The sequence below is a fragment of the Oncorhynchus gorbuscha genome, linkage group LG21 (assembly GCF_021184085.1).
Source record: "Oncorhynchus gorbuscha isolate QuinsamMale2020 ecotype Even-year linkage group LG21, OgorEven_v1.0, whole genome shotgun sequence".
Lineage (NCBI taxonomy): Eukaryota > Metazoa > Chordata > Actinopteri > Salmoniformes > Salmonidae > Oncorhynchus > Oncorhynchus gorbuscha.
Window position 1 is genome coordinate 25662693 of NC_060193.1, and position 26279 is coordinate 25688971.

The window sequence follows — 26279 nt, forward strand, 5'->3', positions numbered from 1 at the left end:
TTCTCAATCAAGGACAGCTGTCTATCGTTGTCTCTGATTGGGAATCATACTTAGGCAGCCTTTTTCCTTTTCTCATTTCTTGGTTGTAGTCTTTGTTAGTGGCATGTATAGCCTTACAGAGCTTCGCATTCGTTTTGTTGTTTATTGTTTTGTTGGCGACATTTAAAATAAAAGAATGTACGCTTACCACGCTGCACCTTGGTCCGGTCATTTCCTTGACAACGATCGTGACACCCGGAGACACAGTGCGGGTCAGTCGGGAAAACGCCAGGGGAAGTCCCGACTGAGAGAACGGTCCAGAACGTCCCGCGCTGGAACCCAGCACCGCTCTTCGGGACCGTACACCTCCCAGTCAACAAGGCACTGGAGAGACCCCCCACGATGCCGTGAGTCTAACAGGCTGTGGATAGAGTAGACCGGGGCCCCCTCGACGTCCAAGGGAGGTGGAGGTGCATTGTGGGGTCCAGCAGCTGTAATCTGTACAATCACCTCATTGACTCTCCGCAGGACTTTGAATGGCCCCACAAACCGTGGGCTCAGCTTCCGGCAGGGCAGATGGAGGGACAGGTCCTTCGTAGAAAGCCAGACCCTGCCACCGGGGTGAAAGACAGGGGCCACACTGCGGTGACGATCAGCCTGCACCTTCTGCCGGAGGACGACACGCTGGAGACAGGTGTGCACTATGTTCCATACCTCCTCGGGGCGCCGGAACCAATCGTCCACCACAGGAGCCTCGATCTGACTCTGGTTCCAGGGCCGGCTGAGAGCTTAGAACACACTGAAAGGGTTTGAGGTTAGTGAAGGAGTGGCGGAGGGAGTTTTGTCCGTATTCTGCCCAAGGCACTCCCCCGGCTGGTCCTGACAGGAACTACTTGAGGTACCTACCCAGTTCCTGATTTACCCTTTCCACCTGCCTATTTGATTGGGGATGGTACCAGGAGGTGATGCTGAATGTGACCCCAGTTGTTCCATGAAGGCCTTAACCACGGTCAGACACGATGTCCTCCGGGATCTGTAATGCCTCTGCGGTCTGCATGGCCTTAGGGAGACCAGACAGAGGAATCAAACAACAGGCCTTGGAAAACTGGTCCACAACGACCAGGATGGGGGTGTGCCCCTCCGAGGGGGGAAGGTCTGTGACAAAGTCCACGGAGGGATGGGACCAGGGTCATTGTGGAACCGGCAGCAGGTGGAGTTTTCCATAGGGGAGTTGTCTCAGTGTCTTGCTCTATGCGCAGGTGGAGCAGGAAGTGACATAAACCCGGAAGTCCTGGGCCAAGGTGGGCCACCACTACTTGACGGAGAGACAGTCGATAGAAAGGGCTATACCCGGGTGCCCCAACACAGGTGTTGTGTGTGTCCAGGCGAGGTCCCCATGGTCCCGAACATAAGAGGTACGCCCCTCGAGACAGTGGGCAGGTGAGAGCGCCTGTCGCAGGGCTCAACAGATATCTGTGTCCACATTCCACACAACAAGAGCCACAATGCAGGACAGGGGAATAATGGGTGTCACTTTCTCCCTCCAACCCTTTGTGTCATGCACCCAGAACAACGCATCGGCCTTGACGTTGTTAGATCCCAGTCGGTAGGAGAGGGTAAAGTCAAACCTGGTGAAAAATAGGGCCCACCTGGACTGACACGTGTTCAGCCTCTTCGCTGCTCGAATGTACTCTAGGTTCAGGTGGGCCGTCCAAATAAGGAATGGGTGTTGAGCACCCTTCAGCCAGTGCCGCCATGTTTTCAGCGCATTCTTGACGGCCAGAAACTCATGATCCCCCAAGTCATAATTCCACTCCTCGAGAGACAGCTTCCATGAGTAAAAGGCGCATGGATGGAGTTTAGGCGACGATCCAGTGTCTTGGGAGAGAACAGTCCCTACTCCAACCTCGGAGGCTTCCACCTTCACTTCAACATAGATCTGACATGAGTCATGCTGCTCGCATGTAGTGGAGTACACCAAGATGTTGTCTATTTACACCACTACACAGCGGCCCAACATGTCTCGAAATACCTTGTTAATGAGGGATTGAAACACAGAGGATGCATTTGTCAGGCCGTAGGGCATTACCCTGTATTCATAGTGCCCGGTGCTGGTGCTGAAGGCGGTCTTCCATTCATCCCCCTTTCTGATGCGCACCAGGTTGTAGGCACTGTGTAAATCCAATTTGGTAAAGTACTGAGCACCGTGCATCTGTTCGATCACAGTGCGTATGAGAGGCTGGGGATAAATTAATTTAACAGTTGCCTTATTCAGTGTCCGGTAATCGATACAGGGCTGGGGACCTCTGTCTTTCTTATTCATGAAAAAGAAGATGGAGGCGGCAGGAGAGGTGGACGAACTGAGGAATCCTTGGGCCAGCGCCTTCTGGACATAGACCTCCATGGCTTTGGTCTCTGCATGGCACCTGCTGTCACCTGCTGTCTCTAGAGAGTTTAAAACAGCAGGTCTGGGACAAGGTAGCACGTCCGGTGAACAGGTCAGGGTTCCATAGCCGCAGGCAGAACAGTAAAATGCAAATGAATTACTTAAAAATCATGCAATGTGATTTTCTGGATTTTTGTTTTAGATTCCGTCTTTTACAGTTGAAGTGTACCTATGATAAAAATTACAGACCTCTACATACTTCGTAAGTAGGAAAACCTGCAAAATGGGAAGTGTATCAAAAACTTGTTCTCCCCACTGTATATTCCACTGTATATTTTAAATTAATAAAAAATAGGAAGCGATCAGATGCCTGCATCGTTTGTTAGGCAGCTCTTGGTCTGAACTGTGACAGAGAGAAGCAGGCAGAAGCAAATGATTTGTCCATATGGGCCAAAACCATCTCAACTGAACCTTGAACTGTAGGGGTTGGGTTTGGTACCGGCAAGGGAAACCTGGCCAGGATGTGCTCGAGGTCAAACTCAATGGTTGCCATATGACTGTCCAGTGACTTAATCTCTTTGCACATCTCAGTTTTGAGATTTGTGCCCAGGCAAGGGAGAGTGATGCAGTTTATTGATCATTGATCTGCGTGATAAACTCATCTGATGAGAATCCAGAGGCTCAGCTCCCAAAGCACGCAAGTCGAGATTTCAATGCTCTTGGTTTGTGAGTGAAAGAGCTGCTACCCTGTGCAGCTGCTTGAGCATGTTCAGCTCCCGAGCAAAGAACGCAAAGTGTGTGCTCATCTGAGGCTAGGAGTTGTTTCTCACACTGCTGACATGGGGGATTAATAGCAATCTCGTAATGTAAAACACAGAGAGAGAGAGAGGAAGAAGGACCCCTTTGGTCTTCACGGTCTGAGTTCATCCTTGGTGAGAATGTCTTTACAAATACAGCAGGTTGTCATCACTGCCAGTGTGTATCATCAGGGTATCAGGAGATAGGAAGCCCACCTGCCTACTCTGACCCTCCAGCACTGTGACACCATCTTTTCTGAAACAGTAAAGCTGTTGCCTGACTCAATATTGTCAAAGTTGCAAGCCGTCGGTATATCTACACTGCATATTAACTTTTTCCTTGCCATGGTCGACTGGAAATTGAGAGGCATATTAGCCAATAACAGTGTTTAATTAGTTCATTGATTTGCCATGTCCAGGTAACACAGTTATTCTTGCGATTAGAATCACTGGTGTTCAAGAAACATGTTATAATTTACATAAAGTTTTGAACTAAGTTTTCTGGATAATGGTTTCCAACAATACAATTGGCAGCACTTCACTGAAGAGCAATATTTTTTTTATTGTAATTCTAATAGCAGAATACTTAATTTTTTATAATAGTTTCTGGTAACAGAGTTGTACTCTAAATTTGACTGAACACAGTTAAGCAACAATGGATAAGTCCTCAACTGTCAGCTTCATTAAATAGTTCACCAGTCACAACGTCAACAGTGAAGATGCTGGCCTTCTAGGCAGAGTTCCTCTGTCCAGTGTCTGTGTTCTTTTGCCCATCTTAATCTTTTCTTTTTATTGGCCAGTCTGAGATATGGCTTTTTCTTTGCAACTCTGCCTAGAAGGCCAGCATCCCGGAGTCACCTCTTCACTGTTGACGTTGAGATGTGTTTTGTGGGTACTATTGCTCCATTTGAGGACATGTGAGGCGTCTGTTTCTCAACCTAGACACTCTAATGTACTTGTCATGTAACCCTCCAGGTAATCAAAATAATGCTTCCAGCCACAGCTCAGCTGTAAGCAATGACCAAGTAGGACTTACCAGCAGCCTATCATTGGATCCCAACCCACCAATGGAGAAACACCATTGCAAACCCAGCAACACATTTTTTTAAACTCACTACTGCTGTGACTGTGGAGGAACATTTGCTCTGAAAGCTGACCTACCCAGCACATGCCTCTTCTGCAAAAAAAACGCTACAACTCCAACCTGTCAACTGAAGACCCATGTCAGACTCTCGTGTGGAGAAACTCTTCCGGCAAGACTTTTAAACTCAAAAGACATCTGACCAAGCACATGAAGGATCACACTGGAGAGAACCAATTAGGTGTGGGGGACTGCGGGGAAAGCTTCAACGTGAAGTCGAACCTAACCACGCACGAACTGACTCACACAAGAGATAAACCGTTGAGCTGTGATGACTGCGGGAATAGCATCTATGAGAAGGGACACCTAGCTGAACATATTGGGACTTACACAGGAGAGTATGGCTGATCGGTCTGTGGTACAGGATTCAGACAGAAGGCACTTCTGCTGAAGCATGTGGATAACGTCCACAAAGGGAAAAAATTAAGAAAATGGAGCCACGGTGATCTTCTGTCAGAGGATTGGGAATTAAAAGGAGGGATGGGATGTAGACAACACTATTAGGAATGCAAGGCAACTCTGAATCATTCTTGCAGTGGATTTTAGATGAATATGTGTAATGCATTTACGTTTGTAAAACATTCTATGTCAATAAAGTTTGATTTGATTTAATGATGATGTAATGATTAAACGGTGCAGATTATTGTCGGAAACTCACAGGTCTGCTGTTCAAAGTATGTTGTTTTCACAGTTTTAGACACAGGAAGTACTGGTTTGTTTTGTAATGTCTCTCCGGGTAATGAGAGAATGGTCTGACTTATGTTGTTGATACTTTAAAAATATACCTTCCAGAAAATACTCTCCTTCCATTTGTCCAAAAGTATTTCTCATTCATTGTGTTTGAGCACTGCTCATTCATGTTTTAATTTTTGTGTGAAGTAATGATATACATTCGACTCCTGATAAGTGCACTTTGAATAAGTGAAAAACTCTGTGGGGGGGTTTTCCAGTCCCAATAATATATGCCATATAGCAGATGTTTAGGGACTTGAGTGCATACATTTTAGTCCGGCTCTATCTGTTCGGGGGTGCCAGGTGAGGTTTTATTGGGCCCCCTCAACCTCACAACCCATGCAACAAGCAGATTTTCATATGGGCCCAAAACACGACTCGCGATTATGTTAGTTCATCTCTATGCTTCGTGGCTAGGTCTGCCTGTGACTGACATAAGAAGAAAAACTGCTGATGCACTACAATATTTCAAAAGTGCACCTTGTGTTTTCTCAACATTGAAACTGTTTTGTTTGTTTTTCATCAGGGGCCCTATGCATAGTGTGTGGTCTGCATATAGGGCAAGCTGGCCCTTATTTTAGGGTTGTATGTGTGACCCCAGCGGGAATCAAACCCTCAACCCTGGCATTGCTAGTGCCACATTCGTACCAACTGAGCCACATAGGACCACTAGTGTGAACTTGTTAGCTTTAGTGGCCTTTTGAAATGAATCCAGAAAGAGTATCATCTTTCTAAATGAACACCTAGATACACAGATTAACATGATGATGCTCTTTCACTTAAAGTTCAAGGTCCACCTCATCAGTCACCCATTACTGGACCTTGACTCACTCTCTCGTGAATGGCTTTCCAGAACGCATAAACACATACTGAATAACAGGAACACATACCATTTACTGGGGTCTAAGTATAAAACTACAAATTACTATTTAAGCAGTTTTTGTTGGGCATCTGTACTTTACTATTTTTGACAACTTTTACTTTTTCTTCACTACATTCTTAAAGAAAATAATGTACTTTTACCTCCATACATTTTCCTCGATACATTTTCCCTGACAAATGGTCCAATTCACATACTTATCAAGAGAACATCCCTGTTCATCCCTACTGCCTCTCATTTGGCGGACTCACTAAACACAAATGCATAGTGTGTAAATTATGTCTTCGTGTTGGAGTGTGCCCTGGCTATCTGTAAATTACAAAAACAAGAAAATTGGTTTGCTTAATATAAGGAATTTGAAAAGATTTTTACTTTACTTTTTATACTTAAGCATATTTAAAACCAAATTCTTGGGGAGACTTTCACTTTTACTTGAGTCATTTTCTGTTAAGGTATCTTATCTTTTAATCAAGTGTCATGGATCCCTCCGAAACTGTGTCATTATGCACACCTGGTGCCCATTTCCTTGATTAGTAATTGTATTTATGTTCCCTTTGTTTCCCACATTCGGCTGTCCATTATTGTTCCCCCATTCGGCTGTCCATTATTGTTCCCCCATTCGGCTGTCCATTATTGTTCCCCCATTCGGCTGTCCATTATTGTTCCCCCATTCGGCTGTCCATTATTGTTCCCCCATTTGGCTGTCCATTATTGTTCCCCCATTCGGCTGTCCATTATTGTTCCCCCATTCGGCTGTCCATTATTGTTCCCCCATTCGGCTGTCCATTATTGTTCCCCCATTCGGCTGTCCATTATTGTTCCCCCATTCGGCTGTCCATTATTGTTTCCATGGCCGTTGGTCATGTGAGTACCTATGCGTTGTTTCAGCCGGTGGTGCGTGTTTTTGTGCGTTGTGTATTACGGGTCTCCGCCGGTGTCGTTCTAGGAGGTTTACCCTCGCTCTTTTGTTTGGGTACATCCCAGTGTTTTGTAGACATGTTTGTTTTTTGGGTGTATTAAAAACCCAGATGATGTATTCCTGCGCCTGTCTCCAAATCCTTTATATCAGCGTGACATCAATTATGGGAATTGGGTACCTTTTCCACCACTGGAACAAATGAGAAAAGGAGACCAAGTTCTGGAAAAGTATTTCAAATTTATTAAACAAGTCTCAATGTACATTTGCTTGCAAAAACACATTCATTCGCAGTAGCAATATATTTTACACCATAAAGAAGTCTGTTTGTTTCCTTCAACTGCTAGTTTTCTACACTTCCTGTGGCCAGTAGAGGCATATTAAATTCCTTTGCTGTTTCACAAAACATCTATATTTTCTTTTCCGTTAGGTCCATCTATATTGTCAGAGGTAAGGAGAGACCTCAATATCTAAAAGACACATGATTTTTTTTCACTCGCTTTCTCTTCCTCCCTTCAACCATTATTTTTAGACTTGCTCATACCCTCACAACATTCTTTAGTCCTTCTGTCCAATATTTAGTATACATACACCTTTGACAATGATGCCTCAAAGATTTAAAAACATTCTGCAGCAATACTCATCAAATGTAGTGGATTACAAAAAATCCATCCCTCGCCAACCCTGAAACAATCCACTGCTGCAAATATATTTTTTTCACAAAGATCTGTATGATTGATGAAAACAGGTGAAATTATGGAAGTAAATTGTGTAAGTGTATTATCCTGCATTAAAGTAACTGTCCAGTGTTTCCAAATTTCGATGAAATATGACCAATTATTAATTACAATATGAGTGAAATAGTTTTCCATAAAAAAAATGGAAATTAAGTATGTTTTTCTGTGTTGGAATGGTGTGGGCGTACGCCAACAACAGAATGGTGTGGTCATATACCGCTCATTAAAAATATTAATGCGAGTAGATCGCAGATTGGCCAGCTCATCCTCCCCAGGAAGGTGACATCATCCTCCTCTTTAAAAGGTCTGTTTGAGATACAAGTTTATAGTGTTTTTTTCTCCTATTGCAGCTTTGGCCACAAATACGAGTATTGGATAAGTCAACAACAAAACATAGTCATTCAATTTGATTTTCACTAGACAGTTACTTTAAAGGCCCAGTGCAGGCAAAAATGTGATTTGCCTGTGATTTTCTATATTTCCACACTAGGTTTTGAATAATACTGTGAAATTGTGAAAATGATGATTGTGCTCTTTTAGTGTGAAAATGATGATCGTGTGAAAATGATGATCGTGCTCTTTTAGTGTAAGAGATGTTTGAAAAGACCGCCTGAAATGTCAGCCTGTTTTGGTGGGATGGAATTATGGCCATCCCACCATCCCACTGTAAATCTGTTAATAATAGACAAATAAAAAGAGTTCCTAACCTCTCTGTCAATAACAGCTAGTTTTCAATTTTCCCCTCCCCACTCAGACCACTCCCAGACAGTCCTAGCAAAATTATTTATTAAGAAATTGCTCTTTGCTAAGCAGCATTTTTTTTTTTTTGGACCTTTAAAAATATCAAACAGCAATCCCAAAACATACTTATGAAGGGAGATGGATGGACTGGCCAGCAGTTCTGAAAGCATGTGGTTTGCTGTACACATCAATATAAAACAAATAGGTTTGCACATATTGTATAGGGGGTCTGGAAAGAAAACATATTTTTTAAATACAGTGAAAGCCCCATCAACTTGTCCAAAACAGACTTCAACTCATAAATGTGAGATTACTGTATCCATGTTACTATAAAAACATCAAGAATACTTTCCACACCGCAAATCTTCAGTTGTGTTTTTATAAAACCTTATGAAATGTCTAAACATCCACCTCTTACTCACAGTGCTTGCTACCTGCATTAAGAGCACCTAAATGTGACAGGGCAAAATTGTCAACACTTAATGACATTGCAGTAATAACAATACCCAAGATAAACAGGCATCAACAAATACCAATTTTAGCAGAAGTATATCAAACCAAACCACATATTGCATAATGTGTATTCAAGACAAGCGCTCGTTCATTTTCAATAGTGAAATAATAACAAGATTCAGAAAGGAAATAGAATGTCCACCATCATTGTTTTTAGTGCTAATATTGTTGGCAACATATCGTTTTTTTAACCAATTAAAACAATACAAGATTATACTGTACTGAACTGAACTCACCAACGGGGAGAAAGCAAACAGCAGGTGGCACCGTAACAGAGAGAAGGGAGGAAGCCAAGTACAGGTTCAGATCAAGGTCAACAAAAATACAAAGAGAGATATAAGCCCTCTTCCATTCTCCTGAGGACTTAGTTCAAGTGTGCTGTCCAAGTGTGCTGTCATGCCTCATGTACTTGCTAAAGAAATAAATGGGACAACCTGCACCCTTCCGGAAGTTGTGCATTTTAGAACATAGACCTCTAGTGTGGAGAATGCGACAAAGAAAATGTCGACAACATGTTTCCCAATCCATTCCTAGGAACCTCTCAGAGAGCACTTATTTTTAGCTCAGCACTTACACACCTGATTTAACTCCTCAACCCTTGATTTGTTGGCACAGGTGTGTTAATGCTGGGCTAGATCAAAGGGGCAGTGCCGGGGGTCCCACAAGAATGGATTTGGAGCCTAATCTTATTAATAACCAATGGAGGGTGGGTTTGACAATCATGCTCTTCTTATGTGAAAATACATGATTACTATTATTAATTCAATGTACAGATTAAAATGATTTATCATGACAATGCCTGTGAGAACGATTGCATGAGGTTATATTGCATTGCATGAGTATTGCAATACCAAATCAAAATGACCCAAAAATCAAACATGTAAATAAAATATACAGCACATGGTAAAAAACTACATTAACTAGTAAACATTTCTGCCAAACTCCCAAATGTAACACAGAGTTGTTAAGAAAAGAAAGGGGGATAGAGTGGTAGCCTACTTTAGAAAGGTGAGGCAATAACAATCCTGTCGGTTGAGATGACCAAGAACCGTGATGACCATGACGACCGGCATTGATGACCAAGAACCGTGATGCCCCTGAACCAAATAGTCCAGACGGTAGGGTTAGTGGCACTGGAGGGCCCAGAACACATCAGGACACGTCAAAATTCACTCCTGTATGGGAAACAGAACACAAGACAATGGGAGATTAGGATTAGGAAACTGGAAACCTGTCATGGTTCCTACATAAAATGTTAACACTTTAGTTGAAGAAAAAAAAGGTACTATCTAGAACCTAAAAGGGTTCTTCAGCTGTCCCCATAGGATAACCCTTTGAAGAACCCTTTTTGGTTCCAGGTAGAATCCTTTTGGGTTCCATGTAAAACCCTTTCCACAGTGGGTTCTACATGGAACCCAAGAGGGTTCTACCTGGAACTAAAAAGAGTTATCCTATGGGGGACAGCCAAAGAACCCTTTTGGAAGCCTTTTTTAAGAGTGTACCTAAAGATTCATGCTTATTTACTGCTACAAATTCATGTGGCATGTATGGAAATAAATATCCTTCAAATAAAGTATTCCCCCCCAAAAACAATGAACTGCAGGAATTACAACATAACATTTTTCTGCAATTAACATTAATAGTCCTTGTATTATAACCATAACCAAGGGGTATGTGGACACCTGCTTGTCGAACATCTAATGCCAAAATCATGGGCATTAATATGGAGATGGTCCCTCCTTCGCTGTTCCACACCGATCTCGACAATTTCTGTATGGACCTCACTTTGTGCCCGGGGGCATTTCATGCTAAAATAGGAAAGGGCCTTCCCCAAACTGTTGCCACAAAGTTGGAATCACAGAATCGCCTAGAATGTAATTGTATGCTGAAGCGTTAAAATTTCCCTTCACTGGAACTAAGGGGCCTAGCCCGGATCATGAAAAACAGCCCCAGACCATTATTCCTCCTCCACAAAACTTTACATTTAGCACTATGCATTGGGACAGGTAGCTTTTTCCTGGCATCCGCCAAACCCAGATTCGTCAGTCGGACTGCCAGATGATGAAGAGTGATTCATCACTCCAGAGAAGGCGTTTCCACTTCTCCAGAGTCCAATGGCGGGGAGCTGTACACCACGTCCGTCGACACTTGTCATTGCGCATGGTGATCTTAGGCTTGTGCGGCTGTGGCTGCTCGGCCATGGAAACCCATTTCATGAAGCTCCCGAAGAACAGTTCTTGTGCTGGCGTTGCTTCCAGAGGCAGTTTGAAACTCGGTAGTGAGTGTTGCAACCAAGGACAGATGATTTTTACCTGCTTCAGCATTCGGCAGTCCCATTCTGTGAGCTTGTGTGGCCTACCACTTCGCGTCTGTGCCGTTGTTGCTCCAAGAAGTTTCCACTTCACTTCACAAACAGCACTTACAGTTGACTGGGCCAGCTCTAGCAGGGCAGAGATTTGATGAACTGACTTGTTGGAACGGTGGCATCGTATGACGGTGCCACGTTAAAAATCACTGAGCTTTTCAGTACGGCCAGTCTACTGCCAATGTTGGTCTATGGAGATTGCATGGAGGTGTGCTCGATTTTATACACCTGTCAGCAATGGGTTTGGCTGAAATAGCCGAATCCCCTAATATGAAAGGGTGTCCACACACCTTTGGCCATGTAGTGTACTTGGTATAAAACTTTTTAGTTGGGTAGGGGAAGTCCCAATCTAATTGTCTGCTGTGCTTGCGTCCCTGCTGGTACTGTATGTGCCCATGATTTGTTTATGTAATGGCTGAGTGCCGGAGATGATGGTCCACTTCTCACTTTTTCCCTTCTGCGTGACTGTGTCCTATAAAAAGGTTGACGCCGTTGCAGCCCTGCGTTGCCACAGCCAAGAGCCTTGATTTCCAGCAGCAGCTGGCCTACCCCTGTATCAGCACAACAAGTGCCTTGCATCGCACTGACCTTTCCCTCCCTCCCCCGGCCCCCTAGCTATGCTGGCCTGGCCACGGCTCTTCCCCTTCCCCAGCAAACACCAACCAATGCCCCTCTGGGCCAGCCCAGGTCTCCTATCCCTGATATTATCCTCGATAGCTTTAATATGACACATAATTATGTTACTGGAAGCAGCTAGTATACTTTGAGATGTGGGTAAACAGTGTTTCTTAACTCCGTCCCTTGAACATCCCACTCCCAAGGTTGCACATGTTCCAGCCAAGTTCAAGCACACCTGATTCAACATATAAAGGGCCTGGTGTTGAGTTCAGCGGTTGAATCAGGCATGCTTGAGCAGGGCTAGCATACAAGTGTGCAACCTAGGACCGGAGTTGAGAAACACTGCAAGAGAGGCATGTCTGCAGGTGAAATGGGCTTGCCTTAGCCGAATAGAACTATATGCTTCATCCCAAACAGCATGCTTAAAAATAGCAGGTGGTTAATGTCACTTGTTTTAAACAGAGCTGTTTTGATACCAGGTCTGGAAAGAGGTTAAAGTTCAAAAGGTTGTGCATGCTAGAGTTGCGTTACTCAGGTGTGGGTTACCACCTTTTTATTCCCTTTACTGGAATAAATAACTGTTGCAGAATGCCAACAGGCTCATAAGCACTGGGCTTCAGGTCACCTGCAACACCTTCTGTCCCTGTCTACACACGTTATTAGCTGCAGTAATGATGGCCCTCAAACCATCACGGTCACCTGATAATCCCCAGTTTACAATTGGCTCATTCATCCCCCTCCTCTCCCCTGTAACTATTCTCCAGGTCGTTGCTGCAAATGAGAACGTGTTCTAAGTCAACTTACCTGGTAAAATAATGGATAAATAAATAAATAAAATGATATGTTAATTAACTGGTTCAAGGGCTCCCACCTGGGAAAATACTGTACCTCTTGAACCGTAAGGACGTGTTTACAGTGGAACTGGTTTGTACAAGACGTCTCGGCCTAGACACATATTTTTGTAGTTAAGATGTTCTTCTATTCTATGATCCCGACTCATTCATTTGAAACAGCATTATTGTGTTTTTTGGGACTGAAATGTCACCCATCAATCCTCCCTTAAAATAGCCTAAGACTTGACACCAACAATCACCTGGAACAATATCCATAGATGTTTTACTCCATTATAGTGTAGGGAAAGATACATTGGTGTGCAAATGATTAAGATTGTCAATTATACTGTCATAATTAGGATGTAAATTACACTGATTAGTGAGAAGAAAGAAATATAACAAGGGCTGCCTGTCTTAATGCAGCCATACTATATGATAGAGAACTCAAAAAAATCACTTACGTATCATGTGACAGGTCCTGCCGTTTACCTGTGCTCCACCACAAAGCTCATGGTGGTCCCATCGAAAGAGGGCGGGGCGATGATGCGTGGTCCCTGCTGGGAGGTGAAGCCCTGGACCCCCGGCCTGCCCTGCTGCTGGACGTGGCCCATACTGGAGCCTCCAGCCAAGGGAGACTTCCCAGACCCTGTGGCCATGTAGTAAGGACTCTCCATGTCCATGTAGTCTGGCTGGGAGGAACCGCCTTTGTTTCCGGAGTCTTCCTGCTCCAACGGCATGGAGAGCTGCGACTGCATTCTAGTGGGGATCAGGGTAGGCGTGCTGGGCATGGCGGGTATGAAGCCTGGGTAGATCATGTAGGTGGGTCCATAGGAGCCGGGACTCAGGGCTAAAGGTGAGATGGGCATGGGCATGGGCATGGGCGGCATTTGGGGCATGGACATGGACATGGGAGACATAGGCTGCTGGGACATGGGCACGTCCACATACTGGCCCGTTTCGGGGTCGAAGAGGCGGCGGGTGGCCTGCTGGACGGGGGTGTCCACCAGGTAGCAGTTCCCTGTACTGGGGTCAAAGAGCATCTTTCTCTGGGTGCGCTGGTAGTGGTCGATCTGGGGGATGGCTTGTGGGGACATGGTTGGGGAAAAGCAGTACATCTGTGGTTGGGTGGACGCCATGCTCTGAGCCATGGGCATGTGGTAGATGGTGGCAGTTGGCGTGTCCTGGGCTCTCGTCTCCATGACGATGGTGGAGCGTTTCTGTGGGGAAAGTCGGGTCTCTTCCTGCCTCTTGGCGCCACAATAACCGGGTGGGCTGGCCATCTGGGTCTTGGCGCCAGTGGCGGGGACGGTGTAAATTGCTGTCTTCTCGCATCCACCGCCAGCGGACACAGCGGTTTGCTTGTCGCTGGTGGCATGAGACTTGACGGGGATGGTGAGATAGTTTTCGTGCTCGACTGAAGCTCTGCTGAACTGGAAGGGCATGTCTGCCTTCATACTGTTGGCCGTCTCCCTCTGTCTCTCCCTCTGTCTCTCTCTCTGTCTCTCCTCTGCCTTTCTGAGCTGCTGGGAGATTTTCACTGACACCGGAAGTTTAGGAGACACTTGGCTGAAGCCTTTGCAGTAAGGTGATTGTGATGCAGCATGTGGCTGTGATGATGCCTTGTTATTGTTATTTGTGGGGGGGTTTCCTGAAGCCATGGAGCTGACATTAAACACATTATTGGTACCCATTGGTGTTCCACCTAGCTGAGCCAGGGATTTGGGCACATCCTGGCTGATGGGAATGTGAAAAGTCTTCAGGGGTTCTTTCTCCTCTCGTTTGGGTGGTGTCTTTTCGCAAACGGGCAAGGCGGTCGTAGCAGGCAGGGATTTGTCAGAGTTAAGGTATGAGTCTCTCCGGATGAGCTTGTCCATGTTAAATGTTGGCACGGTCATGGCATTGGCCACATTCACTCCTTCCTCCTCTGGCCCATGCTCCTCGCTGGATATGAGAGAGAGCAGATGACTGTCTGATAATATGGAGTGTGGCTCTGATTTCCTCTTCCACTCATTTCTATCAAAAACATACAACTGCTCCATGGTTTTGACTGCAGCCTGTAATTTCTCGAAGGCACCCACGTTGGACATTTTACACTCAGGTTTTGTCTTGTCACCGATGTCAGGTGTTTTATCCTGTCTTCTAGAAGCTGTTCTGGTTTCAATTACAAGTCCAATGGGGCCTTCAGAAGAATCACCTTTCAGTTGTTTTGTATTGTATAATGGCGCTCTCCATGTCGGTTGGTGGAAGTCGCTTTTGGTGCCCTCTTGCTGGGGTGATGACCTGTCAACTTCAAATGAATCCTCGTTGAGTCTAGATTTAGAATACCCAATTAGATTTCCAGATTGCTTCCCATTCCCATTGGTATTGGTATTCACAGACTGACACTTTATTACTATGGGGGAAAGCGACGCAGGGTTTCGATAAGACCCCTGTTTGAAAAGCTTTTGATCGGAGTTAAGGTCGCCGGCGGTGACGTTATTATCCAACGACACAAAGTGATAAGAACTTTTAACCAATTTGCGCACGTCTCTAACTTGGTGTATAGGTGTTTGCAGCTTGCCCCTGTGGTCTCGTATGTCTCTGACCGTGAAGTGTGGTACTTTTTCGGAGGACTCACCCTTCAACGCTGCGGCGAGCGCTTGACATCTGGACTCGTCGCCTGCCTTTTTCAGGCTGACTGAGTTGCAGCCTATATTGGAAGGCACCAGCTTTGCAACGTTGAACGGGTCGCTTTTGTTTTCTTTTACACTCCGTAAACTGATTTTAATTTCGGGTGATTTGGATGTTACCACACTCCTCGGACCAGCGACGTATTGGGTGTTGTTGGCGCGTAATTTCATACCTCCTCCCTCTCCTTGATCCGCAGCAGCGCAGGTCGAATAATTCATAGTCGGCAGCTGCTTTGAAACTTCTCTCTCATTGGACAGTTGTTGGATACTTGGCACAAACAAATGTAACATTTTGGTTAGCTCACTGTTGCCTGAATCGGTGTACAAGTCCGTTTCCCCCTGGTTGTCGTTGGACGAAGACGGTTTCCCCTGCGGAGTTTTATCGTTGATATGTTCCTTTTGAAACTCTAGCTCACCGTCCCTCCAGGATCTGAATGCGCTATTTTGGCTGCGTAGCAGTGTGTTGTTGGCCACTTCGAATGCTCCTTTTTTAGTATCGAATCCGACTTTATTTGTCGACGCTAAATTCGTTTCTGGTGCAAGAGTTAAAGTGTCTTGTCTCCGGCATTCGTCCTTGGCATCGCACGAGCTAGTGTCCACTAAGTCCCCTAGTTCATCGACACAAACAATAGTTAAGTCAGAACTCGCCTCTGAGTATTTCGGGCTTTGCCTTTGGAAATCATTGGACTCTTTCGGTGTAGCCCTCTCCCTCTCCATGTGCGCAATTTCAGGCTCTTGTCGGAGAAGGCAGTGAGATGGAGCGTGATAGGACTCGCGTATCTCCCCCCTCTCCATTTTGCGCTCTTGCTCAAACTGCATTTTCTTAGAAATTACATTTTTAAGAAGGCTCGAGGCGAATATTGCTTTCTTGTGTGTGCCTTCCATGGTTTCCCCTGCATTACAGGGTTGCTTGCTGGCCTCATTCCCCTGGCCGCTTGGCAAGGTGCTGGTAACTTCATCTGTGGAACGTGATCCTGTTACGTTTTGTGCAAATTTCGAGCGCCTTTCACTCCCAGGCAGCCCTGATTTGACATTACAACGAATATTGAATGTTTCTGTGAGCGTGATAACTCCACCGTGCCCCGTCCCAAATTTTCCCATAAGCTCAAGTTTCTTTGCTGCAGAAGATGCGTTATAGGGACCAGAAAGAGCACCATTCAATGCAAAGAGCTTGTTCGGGGGCGGTTTAGTACTAGCCAATGCCAAACCCTTATATCCTTTATTGTCTTTATTCTTAGCAATTTCAGAGGATGACGTGGAACTTTTATGAGACCCTGTGTTTGGTTCGCGTCCCTGAGACATGTTCATGTTGCCATATTTAAGGTCAACAAAAGTTGACCACCTGTTCAACCCCAGCTCGGAGGCGGAGGACTCGCTGGAGGTACTGAAATTGATGGCATCAAAATATGGGTATGCTAAACTCTTGAACGCTCTGGCAGTCAAGTTGCGCACTTCCTTATCCGCATCGTCAAGTTCACTGACGGCGCTGGACGCACCGCTGGAATAGTCGTTAACATCTTTGCCTTTTAAATTCTTGCCAAAGTGCAAGCGTCCGGGGGCGGCTATGAAACACTTAGCGCTATCACAGACATTTTCCGTATTTACATCACCAGCTCCTCTAAAAACGTAGCGACTCATGTCTCCGGCGTGCTTGGCATGATAAGTAATATTTTCATTTTCTTGGACGTCGCTAGGCTCATTTATAGCTCGAGAAGTAGTTTTGATTGACAGGTGGATCTGTCCTATAACATTATTTTGGTTCTTTGACAGACTTTCATCTGAGATGGCGCACTTGTCCCTGTCCCCGAGATCACTTTCCAGCTTAGTGCTGACTGCCGCACCGCTATTAGCCTGACCCTGATTGCTTTTCCCCCTCTTCTCTCTTCCTGCCATCGTTCCATCGCCGTCAAAAGCAGCATAATCTACGAAAGAGTAGATCTGGTTATCATCCCACTCCTGTCCGATATCATTATCGACATCGTGATCTGAAAGCTCGGAGAGCTGGATCTCGTGCGTGGTTATGTAATGAGGCTCATCCTCCACGGTACTGCAAGGCACGCAATCTTCACAATCACCGGTCAGCACCAAGCTCACATCATCATCCGACTCATTTTGCCCGCTTAACATGTCAGTGTCAATTGACAATACATCTTCATTGTCAATTGGCATATGTTCTACATCCTCAAACGCGTCCTTTTCCGGTATCCACTCCGCAGTGACCTCCCTATTACCAACGAATCTAGGGGATTCGGGGGAGTCCATCGTGTTTTCATTCAGGTTAGGAACCTCAGAGAAGCAGACAGTTCCAATAAACCCTGATAGATAGCCCTTGGCACACTCCTTTGTGTTAATATCCTCCTTTAATTTGTCGCCGTTGATATGATCAGTCACCTTACTCATCAGGTCTCCGTCTCCAGAAGTTTTCTCTTCTGCTCTCGAGCCACCGTTGCCCTCGTCAGTCGCCATTTGGCTCCCCTCACCGGTGACAGTGTTCGTGTCGTCTGTATCTATGTCAAGTAAATCATTCAATTCAACGTACTTCGATTCGTCTTGCGTCCCAGTGGTATCCGTGATATCTGGCATGCGCTTTTTTAACACGACGGTGGACTTTGGGTAAGTTCGATTTTTGTCGGACGTGTCCATTGTTTCCATTGCATTATGCACGCCTTTTATGCTGTCTATTTTACATTTGGCATAAGATAGAAAAGAAACAATAGAGGTAGAGGTGCCCAGGATTCCCTACTTCACTCCCTGATGTCCAGAGAATCAACCACAGGATCCTAGTGGAGGTATTGCTGTGCGCGGCGCCTCTGGCCAACAGTGGCACTCCGGACTGTCACCTCGGATGCCATTGGACACGCCGGCACTACAGACATTCCATACTGGAAGCATAAAGTATCTAAAATGATTAGCTATTTCTGAACCGGTGCGCGCTTCCACAGGCGTGAACAAAATGAACACATTAAGCTATAGGCCTACTGTATAATGGATATTTGTAGTTGCTCCAACTCCAAGTCTGAACTTGGGAGATGAACAGAATAGGCATTGTGTGATGGGACGGACCCGTTGCAAATAGTCGTAACAATACACAAATATAGAAATAGTGACGAAATGTTAAAACGGCTATTTTTAACCTCGGTTATGTGCAGCGTGTTTTGTTTCACACCGGAGACAAGGCTGTCTCACAGACATACCACCCAAGTGCAAACAACCCACCGGGCACAGGCGTCAATTCATCGTCTATTCCACCTTGGTTCAACGTAATTGAAATACCGTGGAAACAACGTTGATTCAACCAGTGTGTGCCCAGTGGGAATGACTGGGAGGGATTTAGAACTGAATGTAAATGCTTGTAAACGCCTAAGTGTATTATCACACTTTTATGCACGGCATTTTAAGCCACATGATAATTATTTTAAGACTAAAAGTGAGATGCGTGTCACTGGGTGGGAATAGGATAGTCACGTTGTAAGCTTTGCTTGAAGGCATATGCCAATAGGACAGTAATGTTTTGCTGATACGCACAGGCAATGGTGAATATGCACGGTTGCATCTCAATGAACCTACTCAATTGTTTTATTCTCTACTTCCAGTATCAATGAATAGTTATTTGTGTTGAAAAATAATTACATTGCTTAGGCTAATGACAGTCATTACATACCATATATTAAATCATGAAATTAACACTCAATATCGTATTTTTTTATTTTGTACACAAATACACAAATGTCTCTTGACATGTAATGTGTATCAAATTAAAGCTAGATTTTAACTTAGTGATTTTCAGTATAACATTTTTTTTGCTGTGTTCTGCTCAAAAGTGACCGATTCAGAACCATTTCAGCGCCGGACAGCTCCTGAGGACCGCCTCCGTAAATTCAATCTGCTAAGCATACAGTCACCTGCAAATATATTGGCACCCTTCATACAGATGAGCAAAAAAGACTGTATAAAATAAACAATTCAAATACTGAGCTATATTGTATGCAAAAAAATGAAATTATTTTATTTTATACTAGCACAATTGCTCAGAGAAATTGATTTTGTTTAACAAGTAATACAAATAAATACAAAATAAATATAGGTGTCAATATTATTGGCAGCTCTGTTTTCAGAAGTCTAGCAACCTGGTACTTGGTACATTTCATGATGCCGTTGACCTGAACAAGGGCCCCAGGCCCGGTGGAAGCAAAATGGACAAAGAGCTCTATTTCCATGTCATCTGACTATAGCACTGCCTGGAGTTTGCTAAACAGCATTGGCACTTGGATTTGAACTGGTGCTATGATCAGATGACATGAAAATACAGTTCTCTGGCCACGCACACCAGCGGTGGGTTTGGCCTCAAAAAGTGAGGAATATGCAGAAAAGTACCACATACCTACTGTAAAATATGGTGGATGTGTTTATTTTTTATTTTTTTTTACCCAATTTTCTCCCCAATTTTGTGGTATCCATTTGGTAGTTACAGTCTTGTCTCATCGCTACAACTCCCGTACGGACTCGGGAGTGGCGAAGGTCGAGAGCCGTCCGTCCTCCAAAACACAACCCAACCAAGCCACACTGCTTCTTGACGCAATGCCCACTTAACCCAGAAGCCAGCCGCACCAATGTGTCAGAGGAAACACCGTACACCTGGCGACCATGTCAGCGTGCACTGCGCCCGCCCCACCACAGGAGTCCCTAGTGCATGATGGGAGAAGGACATCGCTGCCGGCCAAACCCTCCCCTGGCCCGGACGACGCTGGGCCAATTGTGCGCGAGCCCCATGGGGTCTCCCGCTCGCGGCCGGCTGCGACAGAGCCTGGAATCTCTAGCTGCGATGCAGTGCCTTAGACCACTGCGCCACTCTGTAGGCCCATGGTGGATCTTTGATGTTATGGGACTATTTTGCTCTCATATAATTTATATTATAATAATATGTTTTTTTGTAGTATCATACATAATTGCTGTCACATTTTATTGCAGCAATGGGATTTAAAAACATTACTAGTACATTATGTTATTACATTACCTGGAAAAATAAAGAGAGCATTTGGGGAATGTTTTGGGGTGGTTGTTACTGATGTTGTGCACACATTTAATTGAACATTAGGAGAACATTCCAAGGATATTTCAAATATTTTCCCAAAAAATAAACACATTTTGTTGTCAAAAACATTATTTGAATGTTTGGGATGTTATCATCCTTATGTTAGATAAAACTACAACTTGAACTTATTGCGAATGTTAGCCAATGTCCTGGGAATGTTCCTGGTTTGCAAGAGTTTTTTTCAGCAAGTGAAATAAAGATAGTAGCAACTGTATCGATGACAAAGACTTTACTGTTTGAAAAACGACATACAGGGCATTCGGAAAGTATTCAGACCCCTTGACTTTTTACACATTTTGTTAGGTTCCAACCTTTTTCTAAAATTGATTTAAATATATAAAAAAATCCTCATCAATCTACACACAATACCCCATAATGACAAAGCAAAAACAGGTTTTTAGAAATTTTACCAAATGTATTAAACACAAAAAACTGAAATTATACATTTACACAAGTATTCAGACACCTTACTCAGTACTTTATTGAAGCATCTTTGGCAGCAATTACAGTCTCGAGTCTTCTTGGGTACAAGCTTGACACAACTGTATTTGGGGAGTTTCTCCCAATCTTCTCTGCAGATCCTCTCAAGCTCTGTCAGGTTTGATGGGGAGTGTCGCTGCACAGCTATTTTCAGGTCTCTCCAGAGATGTTCAATTTGATTCAAATCCGTGCTCTGTCTGGGCCACTCAAGGCCATTCAGAGAGTTGTCCCGTTTTCATCAAGGATCTCTCTGTACTTTGCTTCGTTCATCTTTCCCTCGATCCTGACTAGTCTCCCAGTCGCTGCCGTTGAAAAACATCCCAACAGCATGATGCTGCAACCATTCTTCACCATAGGGATGGTGCCAGGTTTCCCCCAGATGTGAAGCTTGGCATTCAGGCCAAAGAGTTCAGGCTTGGTTTCATCAGACCAGAGAATCTTGTTTCTCATGGTCTGACAGTCATTAGGTGCATTTTGGCAAACTCCAAGTGGGATTTCATGTGGCTTTTACTGAGCAGTAGCTTCCGTCTGGCCACTCTACCATAAAGGCCTGATTGGTGGAGTACTGCAGATATGGTTGTTCTTCTGGAAGTTTCTTCCATCTCCACAGAGGAACTCTGGAGCTCTGTCAAAGTGACCATCGGGTTTCAGGTTACATCCCTGACCAAGGCCCTTCTCCCCCGATTGCTCAGTTCGGTCAGGCGGCAAGCTATTGGAAGAGTCTTGGTGCTTCCAAACTTCTTCCATTTAAGAATGATGGAGGCCACTGTGTTCTTGGGGAACTTCAATGCTGCAGAATTCTTTTGCTACCCTTTCCCAGATCTGTGCCTTGACACAATCTTGTCTTGGAGCTCTATGTACAATTCCTTTGACCTCATGGCTTGGTTTTTGCTCTGACGTACTGTCCACTATTGGGACCTTATATAAACAGGTGTGTGCCTTTTCAAAACATGTCTAATCAATTGAATTTACCACAGGTGGACTCCAATCAAGTTGTAGAAACATCTCAAGGATAATCAATGGAAACAGGATACACCTGAGCTCAATTTCGAGTCCCATAAAAAGGGTCTGGATACTTATGTAAATATGTTATTTCTGTTTTTGCAAAAATATCTAAAAACCTGTTTTCACTTTGACATTATGGGGTGTTGTGTGTAGACAGATGATGATTTTTTTATTTATTTAATCCATTTTAGAATAAGGCTGTAACGTAACAAAATGTTGAAAAAGTCATGGCGTCTGAAAACTTTCCGAAGGCACTGAAATTGTTATTTATGTCTGACAGTCATACGCAAGTCACCATAAGTTGACATCAGCTGTTTATGACATAGGTTATGACAGTATTATGAGAGCATTCTTAAGGATTAACTCAAGTGTTATCAATGATACTTCTATATCCCTAAAGATGCCATTTCTCTGGGTGATAATGTGATTGGTAATGGTGATATCTACAATGTGATGGTCTATAACAGGGGTGGGCAAACTTTTTGGCTCGAGGGCCACATCAGGATTTTGAAATTCAACAGACGGCCACATTTTTTGGGGGACCAATTGTTTGTTAAAATCAATTTGCGGCGGCCTCCCGAGGGGCGCAGTGGTCTAAGGCACTGCATCGCAGTGCTTGATGCGTCACTACAGACCTGGGTTCGATCCCAGGCTGTGTCACAGCTGGCCGTGACTGGGAGACCCATGAGGCGGCACACAATTGGCCCAGTGTCGTCCGGGTTAGGAGAGAGTTTGGCTGGCCGAGATTTCCTTTTCCCATCGCGCTCTAGCGACTCCTGTGGCGTGCCAGGCACATGCACCCTGACACGGTCGCCAGGTGTACAGTGTTTCCTCCAACACATTGGTGCGGCTGGCTTCCAGGTTAAGTGAACAGTGTGTCAAGAAGCAGTGCGTCTTGGCAGGGTCGTGTTTCGGAGGACGCACGGCTCTCTACCTTCGCCTCTCCCGAGTCCATACGGGAGTCGCAGTGATGAGACAAGACTAACTTCCAATTGGATACCATGAAATTGGGGAGATAAAAGGGGTTACAAAAAAAATGTATTTGATTTTTTAAATATATATTTATTTTTTATGTCTCGCGGGCCGGATTGAAGTGCCTGCCTTACTTTGCCCCCACTTGGTCTATAGGGCTCTAGGCATGAGCTATAGGCAGTCGCTGAGCAGCTGTTCACAGGGCAAATACGGACAGGGCTCCTGGCTGTACACACAGGCCATGGTATAGACTAGCCATTAAGAACTTTATAACATCTCGTTGTAAAACAGGTGTAAAACAGATGTAAAACCGCATTCCAACCGGTGTCTATTGCACAAGTAACCACCAGCTAAATCTATGAAAATAAAATTTCAGTTTACTCTGTTCCATCTAACTGTGCAATCCACTATCTAATAAAAAAAAATGTATCCTTTATTTAACTAGGCAAGTCAGTTAAGAACAAATTCTTATTTACAATGACAGCCTTGGTTCAGGGGCAGAACAACTGATTTTTACCTTGTCGGCTCAGGGATTCAAACTAGCAACCTTTCGGTTACTAGCCCAACGCTCTAACCACTTGGCTACCTGCCGCCTCATCAGCCCAGCTCGTCAACTTATAAACTTGATCTCCACTATAAAAAAGTCTGAACCAGCTGGCTGTCACGTCTGCTCCCGCTCCCACTCTATGGCGCTCGAGGGCACCAGGCTGCCCTTCATTACGCACACCTGCCACCATCATTACGCGCAGTTGCGCAATATTGGACTCACCTGGACTCCATTACTTTGTTGATTACCCCCTCTATATCTGTCTGCTCCTCAGTTTGTTCCCTGTATCAGCATTGATGTCGTTATTTTTCCCCTGTCCAGACACTGTTCCCTGTTTTCGTGGTTTATTAAATGTTCACTCCCTGTACTTGCTTCTCGTCTCCAGCGTCGATCCTCACACTGGCATAATTTTTATGAATATATCAAAATAATTGTTCATTGAAAAAAGGTCAAATGAAATGAAGTGCAGTTAATTTGCAGTCTTTTCAGCTTCAGTTTGAAGTGATTGTGTTAGCTGTGTTGTTGGCTAGCTCCTCAGAAAATGTGCTTACTGTTGTTCAATGCCATGCAAAATCGCGCCTCATTAGCTCATTGTTATGGATGTATCCAAACAAATGTAACCAGAAAACAGCTTAAAGAAATGCAAATGCGGCTACTTTGCTGTTTTTCTGGCTTCACTTTTTGACATGGCTGTAAGTTAGCCATAGTTGGCTAGCTAGCAAAGCAAGGGATATTTCCATTTAGAACAAACGACTGGGTCGAGTCCATAGATGCAGAAAAAAAAGACTGAAAAACTGGGTTGCGTCTCTGGCAACCGAACCGATAAAATCAACAACCAGCTGGCTTGAGTTGTGAAGATGTTGGTGAATGGGAAAATGCAGAGTCAGGCGCAGGACACAGATATGAGTAAAAGGCCCAAATGTACTCAAAATATAAGTAAAGTTCCAACAAGGAAAAACACAATAATCCAGAGCACTAACAACACAAACCCCCATGACAAACAATAACGCACAAAACAGAGAGGGAAGTCAGAGGGTTAAATAAGGAACATAATTAATGGAATGGAAACCAGGTGTGCATGATAAAGAGAAAACAAAACGAAAATGAAACATGGATCGGTGGTGACTAGAAAGACGGTGAAGTCGACCGCCGAACGCCGACCGAACAAGGAGAGGGACCAAGTCGTGACATGGGTAGCAACCCTAGATTTGTGTCGGGACTACATCTTGTGGAAGGATATTAAAATAACGTTTTTAATTAAAATAGGTCAATCCTAATTTAAATATGTTGGTAAACAGTTGTATAAAAGTGATAATGCCCTTGAACCGTGTGTTTGGAGGATATATTGGCACTGTTTTCCTGCCCCGGACTTCCTCTCGGGCCTAACAACACCCCTGGCAATATATCCTTCAAACATCGACTTCTCTGGCATTATCACTTAAATAATGGATTAGTAAATAGTTTATTCATAATTTACTAACCCTTACTACACTCATAAGATGTGTAAATTAGGTTCTATAAACCATTTCCTAATCATTAATCATCACCGTCTGTTTTCGTGGCCTCATCTAAAGTGTGGGCTATTTATACTTTATAATTACTTAATAAATGTTTGTGAGTGACCTGTGTAATTTCTCCCAAAAAGATTGACATGCCATTGGTAGACATTCCAGTAGTACCAGACCTGATGCTTTATACAGGTATGAATAACTAGGTTACTTGCATTTACAACTGTGGGAGTAATGATTAATAAATGATACATAAATGATACATAAACGATTCACTAATGCTTTATTACGTAGCGTTATTGTACAGTGCTACCGACTAGCCTCTCGAAACACTTGTGCATTTCTCTTGTTCATCTCAATCTGATTATCTGTTATCACTGTCTCATAAAAGTGCATGATGGGGAGTAGGGTGAAGTTGCCCCTAGACGTTGTGATCTTGGATCAGTTTTGCATTTCCCTCACTAATGGTTAAGTTTAAGATTGGCGGAGGGGAAGCTGATCCTAAATATGTACCTAGGGGAAAATTCAGCCCAGGGCTGGCACCTGAATGAATCAGCTGGACGGGCCTTTGATTTCCATAGGCGAGCACGTTTGAGCACCTATGTGTGCACTTGAAAAAGTTTATGAGTTTAAAGATTGGGGAAGCTTACAATTTATCGTAACATTTCTGTTGATCTGCGGGACAGTTATGAATATTTTTACAAGCGCATTTTTGTGGAACAGTTTTATTTCAATAATAACGTTTTTTGTAAAAAATGGCTAGCTGTAGCTCATCTGAGTGGTCGGCTGAGAACGCTCTCACCTGCTAGTACAGTGGGGCAAAAAAAGTATTTGGTCAGCCACCAATTGTGCAAGTTCTCCCACTTAAAAGATGTGAGTCCTGTCATTTTCATCATAGGTACACTTCAACAATGACAGACAAAATGAGGAAAAAAAATCCAGAAAATCACATTGTAGGATTTTTAATGAATTTATTTGCAAATTATGGTGGAAAATAAGTAATTGGTCAATAATAAAAGTTTATCTAAATACTTTGTTATATACCCTTTGTTGGCAATGACAGAGGTCAAACGTTTTCTGTAAGTCTTCACAAGGTTTTCACACACTGTTGCTGGTATTTTGGCCCATTCCTCCATGCAGATCTCCTCTAGAGCAGTGATGTTTTGGGGCTGATGCTGGGCAACACGGACTTTCAACTCCCTCCAAAGATTTTCTATGGGGTTGAGATCTGGAGACTGGCTAGGCCACTCCAGGACCTTGAAATGCTTCTTACGAAGCCACTCCTTCATTGCCCGGGCGGTGTGTTTGGGATCATTGTCATGCTGAAAGACCCAGCCACGTTTCATCTTCAATGCACTTACTGATGGA

At 44.2% G+C, this 26279-nt stretch overlaps 1 protein-coding gene across 1 annotated transcript; it reads right to left on the reverse strand.

Annotated features, from left to right (window-relative positions):
• Positions 1 to 8158: 8158 nt before the first annotated feature.
• lg21h4orf54 (linkage group 21 C4orf54 homolog) lies at positions 8159 to 18095 on the reverse strand. The gene is made up of 2 exons (XM_046320222.1): positions 13100 to 18095; positions 8159 to 9997 (listed from the first exon to the last, which is right to left on the reverse strand). The coding sequence occupies exon 1, from the start codon at positions 17957 to 17959 to the stop codon at positions 13124 to 13126; it is 4836 nt and encodes a 1611-aa protein (XP_046176178.1). The 5' UTR covers positions 17960 to 18095; the 3' UTR covers positions 8159 to 9997; positions 13100 to 13123.
• Positions 18096 to 26279: the final 8184 nt, after the last annotated feature.